At 53.5% G+C, this 11,099-nt stretch overlaps 1 protein-coding gene across 1 annotated transcript; it reads right to left on the bottom strand.

The window, feature by feature from the left end:
- Positions 1–1,971: 1,971 nt before the first annotated feature.
- SLC35B2 (solute carrier family 35 member B2) lies at positions 1,972–9,632 on the bottom strand. Its single transcript, XM_017806639.1, has 4 exons — positions 9,585–9,632; positions 6,610–6,803; positions 6,107–6,267; positions 1,972–4,148 (listed from the first exon to the last, which is right to left on the bottom strand). Exons 2-4 carry the CDS (start codon positions 6,764–6,766, stop codon positions 3,210–3,212), a joined length of 1,257 nt encoding a protein of 418 aa, XP_017662128.1. The 5' UTR covers positions 6,767–6,803; positions 9,585–9,632; the 3' UTR covers positions 1,972–3,209.
- Positions 9,633–11,099: the final 1,467 nt, after the last annotated feature.

Consider the following 11,099-nt stretch of genomic DNA (forward strand, 5'->3'; position numbering starts at 1 on the left):
CATGTTGGGTTCCTTTATGTTTCATGCCTACTCTGTGGAGGAAAAGGTCTCAGCTTGTGCCTGAAGGTATCAGGCTGCTGGTCTCTCCTGTGCCCTGACTGCTTTTCAGAACCCTGCTTTAGGTGATTGCTACCCCTTCCATGCCCAGGGAAAATAAAGTGGGTGGGAGGAACACATGACCTGCTGTGCAGGTGGGGTCATCTCCAACGGGTGCTAGTTCTCCGCCTAGAGCGCTGCATGTCCCCACAGCCTGGGAGCAAACTTTTCCAGTCTGCACGGGTCAGCTGGATGAGCTGTGCCAAGGCCTGAGCCTGGGCTGCTCTTGGCTGGTCTGATCTGAGCACCCCTGGGGCAGGAGCTGTGGCAGGAACCATCTGCCTGTTCCACTGCAACATGGAGCAGGGGGTGGAGTGACAACTCAGAACTGTACTCAAGCTGCCTCCCATTAGCTCTTAGGCCAAAAGATTCTAGATGCCCTTCTTCCCACCTCCAGCCTGCCCTTTTTGGTCTTCTGCAGCCCTTGGGTGTTTGACAGTATCAGGCCATCCCTTGGCTTCTGCCGTGTTCCAGATGACAAAGCAACCTGGGGCATCACCTCTGATTGAGCTGTCCCTTGCACTGAGCTCACGTTGTGTGAGCAGGGTTTGTCACCCTTGGCCACAATGGCCCTTGGGGTTTGTCAGGGAAAAATGACACCAACATCAAGTTCTCTTGCTGCCTGCATGCCAGCTGCCACAGGCACAAAATGGAGTGGGTTTTAGCCAGTATCCATCTTCACCAGGGAGGCAGAGCCTACTGGAATCCCTTGCTGCACACCAAGACACTGTATAACACTGTGCTGCCAGTGTGGCAGCTGTGTGGGTGCAGCCTTCTAGGACAGTGGTGGAGCTGAGCTAGCAAATTGTTTAAAAGTAAGATTTCTCTCTGGAAAGGAAGGTTCTGCCAAATAATGAATCATTCAAGTGATTTCTTTTAAAGTGAATGTTTTGTGGATTTTTTTTTCCCCACTAATGTTTTATTTAAATTTAAATTAGAAAAGTTATCCTATTGCATCCCATTCCTAACCTGGCAGACAATATGGGTTTTTTGGTTGGGTTTGTTTGTTTTGTTGTTATTTGGGTTTGTTTGTTTGTTTGTTTTTACCAAGGAAAAAAAAAACAACCATCACTTTCCATTTCCAGTCCGTCAGCAGATGGTGGCAGCACACATTTGGGGGAATTTGTAGGGCAGGATGAAAAGCTATGAGGTTGCTCAGGCACTTCCAAAAGCTCAAAGCTAGGAAAGGAGCACAGGTAAAACTGCTGGAAAGCCAAGTGCTCTGAAGTCAGCCCTGCAGGCTCAGCTAACTCACCGCTGTCCCTAGTCTCCTCTGTTTCTCTTGTAACCCTCACCTGAGTCTTCTCACCCTTTCCCTAGCCCTGTTAGGCCTGTCTCTGAACCCTGTAAGCCTACAGCTAGGGTTTTTCACCAGACTTCCCATATGTACCAGTAGGATAGACCATCCACACCTCAAGTCTCTCTTGGCTCTGCTGTGGGGCCTTGGATTGGTGCCACTGCACCGCACAAAGTGCTACAGCGGTGGTGGCCCCAGCTGGCAGGTACTCAGCAGGCTCTGCACCACTTCTGTAGCTACACCCACTGGGACTGCCCAAGCTGCACCATGCAGGGAACCCAGGAGCCAAACCAGACTTAGGCTAACAGCTCCTCCACCTGCCCACCAGCATAAGCAGCATTCCAAACTTGGCTGTGCTTCCCAGTCATGTGTGCAAGGATCTCCTGTCAGGCCTTGCAGCTTTGGGTCCAACCCTGGTTGATACCTGCCTTGGCAAAGGCAGAGAGAGGCATCTGTGTTTGGAAACACAGCTTTGCTGTCCCTGAGAGACACAGGACACAAGAAAGGTTGGAAGTCTCTCCCTTCCTTCCAGGTATATGGGAAAAAAACACCAAACAAATAAAAACCCCCCACATTTATGCCCATGGCACTATATGCAGCATATTTTTAATTTAATAAAATAAAAAGAGAAAAAAGTTGCCTTGCAAAAGTACCAAAACCTGCTGGTTTGTCAGCCAGGTTGTGTTGAGGAGAAAAGGATTGACCAGTAAAACCCAGGCTCCTGGGGAAGAACAGCTTTCACTGCTCCATCCCCAGCTGCATGGGGAGCAGGTGCCCACTCATTCCATCCCCTGCTGCCTGTGGAGCAGGAACAAGGCACCGCAAGCAGGCTCTGCCCCATATCCCAGCCCTCCAGGCACAGCAGGGCTCTGGCCAGGCCCTGGGAAAACTCGGGCCAATGCCTCCAGTTGGCAGGAAAAAGAGGGGCTGTTTGTGCTTCTCTGAATGGCAACTGCAAAGCCCAGAAACTGTGGCACTGAGGCACCCCGAGGCAGTGCTGGGGCTTCCGGGCAGCGCAGCCTTTGGCCTGAAACAGCAGCGGATGTAACCAAAAAGCAACCTAGAAGAACTCGGCAAACCTTGGAAACCATACTGGCCAGCTTCAAACTCTGCATAAAAGTCAGGGCTGAAGGGAGCAAAGAAAAAGTGTCTTGGAGCAAGGGCAAAGAGCTGATAAAATCAAACTGGGAGGTACTGGCTTTCACTGCAGAGTGCCCTCCCAGAGCAGATCTCAGGCCTGGGGTAGGACAGGCTGGGAGTCACTCCCTTAGCTGTGCCTGTACTACCTGGAGTCCCTTCTGGGATGGAGGCTGAGAGCTTCCCACCCTTGGGATGAGCTCAGTTAGGGATTTGCCTCACCCGGAGGTGTTTCAAAAAGAAACCTAGTGTTTTGTTTGCCCTTTCCTCCTGCCGAGCTTTGTAGTACTTACAGAAATTGAGGAGCATTAGCCAGAGGCAAGACAGTACCAGGGAAAAGAGTTCCCTTGTTCATCAGTGACTTTGGGGAGAAGCCACAAGGCAGAGGTGGGGCAGGTGTACCAGCAGCTCCATGCTGGTATGCCCCTAGGCCTGTGCCTCGGCTGTAAGTCTTTGACCCTATTAAGGCAAATGGAAAGGTTTAGAGCTGCAGCAGCCCAGAGCATTTCCTGGGCTTGTTCCAGCCCCTTCTCCAGGAAAAGCAGGTGGAAAACTGAGTCACCAGTCCTGCCTATCCATACCCCACTGTGCTCCTCAGCAGATTCTGAGAAATCAAGCAAGTACCCTCGACCAGAGGCAGGACAGTGGCTATGGCTTAAATGCCATGGCCTCAGCTTCCTTAGACCTTTTGTACAGGGGTCTCGCCTGGGGGGAGCTTCTTACTGCGCTTCTTCATGCGGCTGCGGGCGTAGACACGGAGAAAGAGGGCCATGAAGACAACAGCTATGCCCAGCCCACCCACCACAGTGACAGTGTGCCCATAGATGAGGCAGGAGAGGAGGATGGCAAAGGCCTGTCGGAGTGTCATGATGATGGTGAAGACAGCTGCCCCAAACTGGTTGATGGTGTAGAAGATGAAGAGCTGGCCGCAGGCAGAGCACACGGAGAGCAACACGGCATGGGCTGTGAACTCTGAGTGGCGGGCCATGAAACGTACCGACTCCAGCAAGGCACCCTGCTCCAGGAGCGAGCCCACTGTGAAAAGGCAGGAGAACACGTTGACGCCAAACATCATCTGCACAGGAGACATCTTGTAGGTGAAGAGAGCATCCTGCCAGTTGGAGGTGAAGCTGTCGAAGATTATGTAGCCAGCCAGGAGGACTACGCCAGAGAAAGTAGTGACAGTGGACACGTGCCTGTTGGGAGCACTGGAGAGCAGGAACATGCTGACCCCCACGGAGATGAGGGCAGCAGTCAGGTACTCCCAGTACTCATAACTCTTGCGTGACACCAGTTTGCCCATCATCATCACTGGGATCACTTTGGAGGCCTTGGCCAGCACTTGGGTGGGGAAGCTGATGTATTTCAGTGCCTCATACTGGCACCAGCTGCTGAGGATGTTGGAGAGGGAAGCAAAGGAGTATTTGTACATGGGAGCCCCATGGCGTGGCTGCTTGGTCAGGGCGCAGTACAGACCGGCCACTGTGAAGGCCAGGATGCGGTTCATGAACACTAGGAACTGGGAGTCCGTGAACTTCTCACCAGGGTCCGTTTCAGTGGCACCATATGTTCTCGTCATCACACGTTCCTGGAGGACACCCCATGTGAGGTAGGAGGCCTGCAAAATGGAAGGAGCAGAAGGAGAGTCAGGATCCACAACAGCAGCTGCCAGCAACCACATGAAGAACAGACCCCAGGAGATCCTTGCTTTCCCCATTGTTGCCTCATTGCCTCATCGTCTGCACAGCAATACTTCCCCGAGACACTGGGAAACGGGGCCACCCTCCATTCCACCTGTCTGAGGGAACCCACTGTCCATGTGGTTACAACCAGGAATATCCTGTTCCAAAAAAACCTGCTCAGTGTTGTCCTACTTAGAACAGCTGGGACCAGTTCATCATTGTATGGGTGTAACCCAAAACTGTGTATTCTATAGCCTTCCATGCCATTTCCCAGAAACTGTTATCCATGAACCATTTACACCATCTGCCCATAGAGCCTGGCTCCTCAGGCTATAAACTAGGTGTTAAGAGGCCTGCGAGATAGAAGAGTGCTCTTGTCCTCATGCCCATTGAGGAACCCCCCCCACCGCCCTGAGGGAGGTACTAGGCATTCCTGCCTGAACTGGAAGATATATAATCTTGGAGTCTTGGGACTTTTTTAACCACTCGTGGGATCCAGAGGAAGACTGCAAATCACCGCTCTCTACCAGACTGCAGACCACCACCACTCTGGACTGGACTGCAACCACCACTTTTCAACCAGACTGCAAACACCACTCTCGACCAGACTGCAACAGCACTCTCACCAACAGGTTTTCCCCTCTCCTTTTACTTTGGACTCAGGGGGCCCAAAGAACACCACTCTGTTCATGCCCCAGGGTGCTAGGTTATACACTTGGGTTTTGTGGGTTAAAACCAATTGTTTGTCTGTATAATCGTACTTATTGTATTATTTTATTAAATTGTTATTCTGACTTATAATCTCTCTTTTGAGTTGAGTTCATTTCCCCTGCTGGTTTACCTTTAAACCAGCACAGTGTACAGGGGGGAGAAGCCCACAATGCAAACATCCTGGTGGAGAGCGAGCAGTTACGCTTTAAGCTGCTTTAAAGCCTGTGGAACCAGACTGACAGAATCAGGGAGCGTTACCGATACACAGCTGTGGTTTTGGTGCCAGCTCCCTGTGGCAGGTCCTGGCAGTTTTCCCAGTGGCCTCTGCACTGGTTTTCACTTCCAGCTCCCTAGGCCTGGTTTTTCCATCCAAATCAATTCTAATTTCAAACCCAGCAGATGTAATTGTCAGCTAGGGATGACCACTGTTTTGGCCGTCACCTTCACTACTTCTGGTACAATACTGAGCCCCTCACAAAAGTAATGCAGACTTTCTTTCATCATGCATTTCCTGAGAAATTAAGGCACAGAGATGCCTTAATGGTGACCTGCAGCAAGTCTGAATGGGGCAGGAGAGCAGGCCAGAGAGTACCTTCTGCTGGCTGTGGGACACCTGGATTTTTCTATCTTAATGCCCACATTACTATTTTCAGTTCTCACAAACCCAAAAAGCTGCCCTTCCTAATGATGCTCAGGCTGTAACTGTGACTTAGGGCAACTAAGATTTAAAATTCTTGTTTCTCTGTAGCTGAAATCAGTATATTCTCTCCAGTATTCAAATTCAATCCATCAAGGCAGGATGCATCAGCCCCAGACAGCGACCCAGAGGAGAGCCTGGGAGATAAGAGAGTTCAAACTATCTGCTGATTTGACATCAGGAACAAAAGCAGGCCTAACAATCTGCTGAATCACAGAATTTTCGCAGTTTTCCCTATCCCTGGCTGTAGAGTACTGCAATCAGATAGACAGGATGCCTCAGCCCAGATGACACAAGCTAAATGGACCTCCACAGCCCTTAGATGTGGACTATCCTGATTGAGAGGCTGTGTTCCAATCTCCAACCCTGCCCTGATCAAGGACAGCACTGCATCCTTGGTCTTCAAGGAACTGACAGTCACAAACCCACCAGCCACCTCCTCCTTCCAGTGTGGGACAGCCACACACACATGCACAGGGCCCTTACCTGTAGACCAGCAGCACAGAAGAGCAGCTTGAAGACCTGTCGGGCTGTGGAGGACTCTGTGGGCTCTGCCCGGGGTGGCAGAGACCCATCCTCCTGGTGTACAGACTTCACCTCAGAGCCAAACACACATGATTTGATGACAGGGAAGCAAATGCCTCGGCCTGAATAGGGTAAGAGAACACAGAGACACAATGATGCTTGTGGGTCCCTTCCAACTCAGCATATTCCACAATTCTGTAATTAACCACAGCCTGGGAATCACCAGCTGCACCAGCTTAAGAGGTGAAGCCTCCCTCCTTACTAGCCTCCAGATCTGCTGGCACACGGGCCTCAGAGAAATTTGTTTCAGAGTAGCACCTAGACACCACTGGGATGCAGCTCTGTGAGCAGCTCAAGCCTGGTCTGACAAAGCAGGTTAGGGAAACAAACTGAGCAGGGCAGACCAAGGAGGTGCAGAGAGCTCAGAGGGAGGCAGGATGTGGAAGGGAAGCTCCTGTCCTTACCTGTCTCCAAATAGTTCCTTCTCTTGAAGTACTGGATGAGGAGGAATCCCGGCACCACAATACTCGCGTAGCCAGCAGCATTAACAAAGAAGCGGAAGAGCCAGAAGTCCCCCCACGAGTCCTGCAGGGCAGGGGCGATCTCTTCACCAGTAGCCATTGCAGGGAGGGAAGCCAGCACGAGGGGAAGGCAAAATCTGTGGAGAGAGGAAGAGGCAGGTGGCGGGCTACTGGTACATGGGCAGGTCCACTCTGCATGCTTGTAATACCTCCCCACCAGCAGGCAGCACCCAGACCCCACCTCAGCGACAACAGTGATGCTGGCAGCATGTGGAGTAGCAAAAGCCCTCAGGAGTTAAAAAGCACAGGCCAGGCATCTATATTCGCTTCTGTTAAAGGTGTTTGCTCTGGAACACATGGACTTAGAACGTTGGATTCTCAGGCTTAGAGAGAACACTGCTGTAACCATCTCCTTTTGACAACACTCTTACTTCAAATGCAAGGAGCACCTCATACCTCACACCTCACCTTTATAGCTTAAACTTTAGCACAGCTCTTGGGTGGTAAAAGAAAAGGTCACTGAATGGAAAAATCAACTCCTACCTAGCAGCTCATGTTTCAAGCCTGTGGCCATGAGCAACCTTCGCCTGGGAGCAAATAGTTCAGAGCTTTCCCCTCCAGCTGCACCAGGTGAGTGGAGGAGAGGCAGAGGTTTGGGCTGCCAACCTCCCCCACTTCTCCATGCAGCCCTGGAAGGCAGCATACCAAGGCATTCCCCGCAGCTCAGAGGAAATTATGAAAGTTCACCCACTTAGCAAAACACAGCCAGAAAGGAAGGCTGGAAAGGAACTTTCCTGGCAGCTAGCTGGTTAGAATTTTACCAGGACTATCTAACAAGGTATAGCCGATATTCTTCCGATAAAGCTACAGGAAGTGACCTAGCTAGCTTTAAAACAGCTTGAATAGTCCTTGAAGGAGTTCTTCCCTCCACAGAGGCAAACCTGCAATATTCAGGGGCACCAGGTACTCAACAGAATGAGCAACCAGGCAAGAACTTCCTATACCCAAGGCCACCTGCATCCTCCCGTCACACACCAAGCTGCAACTTCCTGCATCAGGGTAGAAGGTCTCCCTGGTCCATGCTCCATCCATGCCCAGTTTCCCCAGTGTAGAAAGCATCTTAATTGCCTTGGGGGCCAGGTAAGTGTGCTGTGGGCTGGCTACATAAATGCACACCAGAAAAACTCTAAGCTCCTGTGACTGAAAGGGCTAGAGATGTTAATTCCTCCTCCCCCAGAAACAAGTGAGTCAGAGGAATTTAGGCCCTGTTTAGGGGTGTACCTGGTTTAAATATTGTATAGCCGTGACCTTTGGTAGCCCTCCCACAGAACTCAGAGATTTACAAACTTAAGAGCTTTAAAGGCAAGTAAGTCCCCTGCCATTTCATGTGCAAGCCCTCCCCTCCAACTTCTTATCCCCTTGGGAAAGGCCTCCGGGGCTTTTCTTATCCTCAGCTGCTGCAGCCAGGCCCTTGGAGTCCAACAACCTGATCAAAGCCAAGGCTGTGTTTCACCTAGAAACACTCCCTCCTGTGACTTAAAGGACACAGAAATTCCCAGCCCAGGAAGAAGTGCATGGAGGTGGATTTCTGTGCCTGCTTTCTATTTCCTTCCTGTTCTCCCCCCAAGAAAAGACAGTTTGATGCCTCCACCCCAACTCTCCTGCTGCAGGGGCACCATTGCAGGCTGTACAGGTGCTGTGGGATGCAAGAACACCTCTTGGTACTGGCACTTGGAGTTGAAGCTGCCCACGTGCTCCTGGGCTTGCCTGTATTAAGTAGCCCTGTGCAGGGTGCAGAAATGCCATTCGCTTTTGCAGAAGTCAGATATAAATGACAGGGTCGGTTGCGACACTCAAGGGCCACGTCTCCAACTTGACAGGGACCGTAAGCTCCATCAGCACGACTGCTCCTGCTGTTATCCCACCGGCCCCCGCAGCGCTGCCATGGGAGGAGAACCAGCTCCGCTCTCCCACAGCGACTGTGAAGAGGAGGCTATGGAGGGACAATGGCTCTCTCTATGCCTGCGCTAGCAATTCCCAGGCCCCGAGAGCTGACTCAGTGCAGCAGGCCCTGCCCTCCCCGACGAGGCTGGGAAGGAACAGGGACGCCAGTGTTACAGGTAGAAAGCGGGGGGGCCGAGCAGGCGGCGTGCGAGGCATGAAAGGAGCCTTAGTCTGGGGCCTGGGGAACAGCCTGGGAGGCGAGACAACAGACCCGGCCGCTGCTCGCCTGGGCACAGGCAGGACAGCTCTGAAAGGCACCGCTTCGGAGCCGGGCTGGCACCCAGCCCCCTGCCTGGGATGCAAAATTTGGGTCCCAGGGAATGAAAAGGATCCCTGCCTACAGCCCTGCTACTCTTGAGCGCGTCTCCAGCGCCTGGAAGGGCTGAGGTCAAATCCAAGCCCGGAGCTGACAAGTCCACGGCCCCTGCTAAGAGCTCGAGATTCCGTGTCTGCTCTCTGTCCCTGCCCCTGCACGCAGCCATGCCGCAGGGAGTGCCTGCCATTGTCCTCCCAGGGCCGACCGCCGCCTCTACCCAGGGGCCACGAATGGGGCACCGGGCTCCGGCTCCCTGCCGCCCCGGGGCACCGTCCGCGCCCCCCGCCCCCGGCGACACCGGGGATCCCGGGAGGAGAGAGCCCAGCGGGGACCCCGCTTGCCGCTCCAGGGCTTCTCTGCCCCAAGGCTCCGGCGGCTTCTGCCCAGGGACCAGCCCCGCGGGAGAGGCAGCGCAGCGCCCGGCCGGGTGCGGGGCGATCGTGGCCCCAGGGTCGCCTCCCCGCCCGGCGGCCACGTTCGCAGCGAGCGGCCCGGCAGCGCGGCGGCGGCCATCGCCCGCGCCCGCCGAGCGGGGCAGCTGCCGCCCGCGGCCCGGCTCACCCTCCGCGACCACGCCGGAGCGGCCTCGCCAACCCACCTGCAGGCCGGCCCCGGCTCCGGCCTGGCCCCGGTCCCGGCCGGCTCCCCTCGGCTCTGCTCCCGGCGGCGGCGGAACCCCCGCCCGGCGGGTGCGCTCCCGCCCCACAGCGGCCCCTGCCGCCCTGGAGGGGCCGCGGCGGGAGGAGCGGGGCGGGCGGGAGCGGGCGGAGAGGTGGCCGGGATGACAGGATCACAGAGTCAGAGTCATTTAGGCTATAAACTAGGTGCTAAGAGGCCTGCGAGATAGGAGTTGCTCTTGCTCTTGTCCTCACACCCATTAAGGAACCCCCCGCCCTGAGGGAGGTACTGAGCATTCCTGCCTGAACTGGAAGATATATAATCTTGGAGTCTTGAGAACCTTTTTAACCACTCGTGGGATCCAGAGGAAGACTGCAGACCACCGCTCTCGACTGGACTGCAACCACCACTTTTCAACCAGACTGCAAACACCACTCTTGACTGGACTGTAACAGCACTCTCACCAACAGGTTTTCCCCTCTCCTTTTACTTTGGACTCAGGGGGCCCAAAGAACACCACTCCGTTTATGCCCCAGGGTGCTGGGTTATATATTTGGGTTTCGTGGGTTAAAACCAATTGTTTGTCTGTATAATCGTACTTATTGTATTATTTTATTAAATTGTTATTCTGATTTATAATCTCTCTTTTGAGTTGAGTTCATTTCCCCTGCTGGTTTACCTTTAAACCAGCTGGTTTACCTTTAAACCAGCTGGTTTACCTTTAAACCAGCACACCATGGCAGTAAGTGCCACGTCCAGTCTTTCCTAGAACATGTTCAGGAACGATGACTCCACCACCTCCCTGGGCAGTCCATCACAATGGACAAGAGCCAATCTCACATCACCCTTTCTGAAGAGGAATTCTTTCCAATGTCCAACCTAAACCTTCCCTGGCACAGCTTGAGGCTGTGTCTCTTGTCCTGCTGGTTACCTGGGAGAAGATGCTGACTTCCTTTCAGGTAGTTGTAGAATGTGATAAGGTCAGCCCTGAGCCTCCTTTTCTCCAGAGTAAACAACCCCAGCTCCCTCAGCTGCTCCTCATAGGACTTGTGCTCCAGACCCTATATCAGTTCCATTGCCCTTCTCTGGACATGCTCCAGCACCTCAGTGTCCTTCTTGAAGTGAGGGGCCCAGAACTGGACACAGGACTCAAGGTGTGGCCTCACACATGCAGGGGGACGATCACTGCCCTAGTCCTGATGGCCATACTATTCCTGATTCAAGCCAGAAGCCCTCAAAACTGAACCCTACCAGGCTCCCCCTCCCAGCCCTGCCCCAGGCACACACCACAGCTGCTTGCAGTGCCAGGCACTGTCTGGGCACTGTGGGGCAGGATGGGGGCCATGTCCACCCAGTCCCTGCAGCCCTGCACCCCCATCCCGGCCCCGGGCATGGCTACAGGGCCGGCTGCAGCCATCAGATGGCCACCCAGTAATGGTTCACAAGACATCTTTTTAAAACAAATGGTTTTATTTTATAATAACAAAAGGTGAAC

This window comes from Lepidothrix coronata, unplaced genomic scaffold (assembly GCF_001604755.1).
Source record: "Lepidothrix coronata isolate B3197 unplaced genomic scaffold, Lepidothrix_coronata-1.0 Scaffold16, whole genome shotgun sequence".
Classification (NCBI taxonomy): domain Eukaryota; kingdom Metazoa; phylum Chordata; class Aves; order Passeriformes; family Pipridae; genus Lepidothrix; species Lepidothrix coronata.

Excerpts from the sequence above, each read along its gene's own strand:
- SLC35B2 (XM_017806639.1), bottom strand. The coding sequence starts at position 6,766 with ATGGCTACTGGTGAAGAGATCGCCCCTGCCCTGCAGGACTCGTGGGGG. Across the intron at positions 6,268-6,609 it reads AAGGAACTATTTGGAGACAG|GCCGAGGCATTTGCTTCCCT; the intron begins GTAAGGACAGGA and ends TACCCTATTCAG. Across the intron at positions 4,149-6,106 it reads TCTGTGCTGCTGGTCTACAG|GCCTCCTACCTCACATGGGG; the intron begins GTAAGGGCCCTG and ends TCCATTTTGCAG.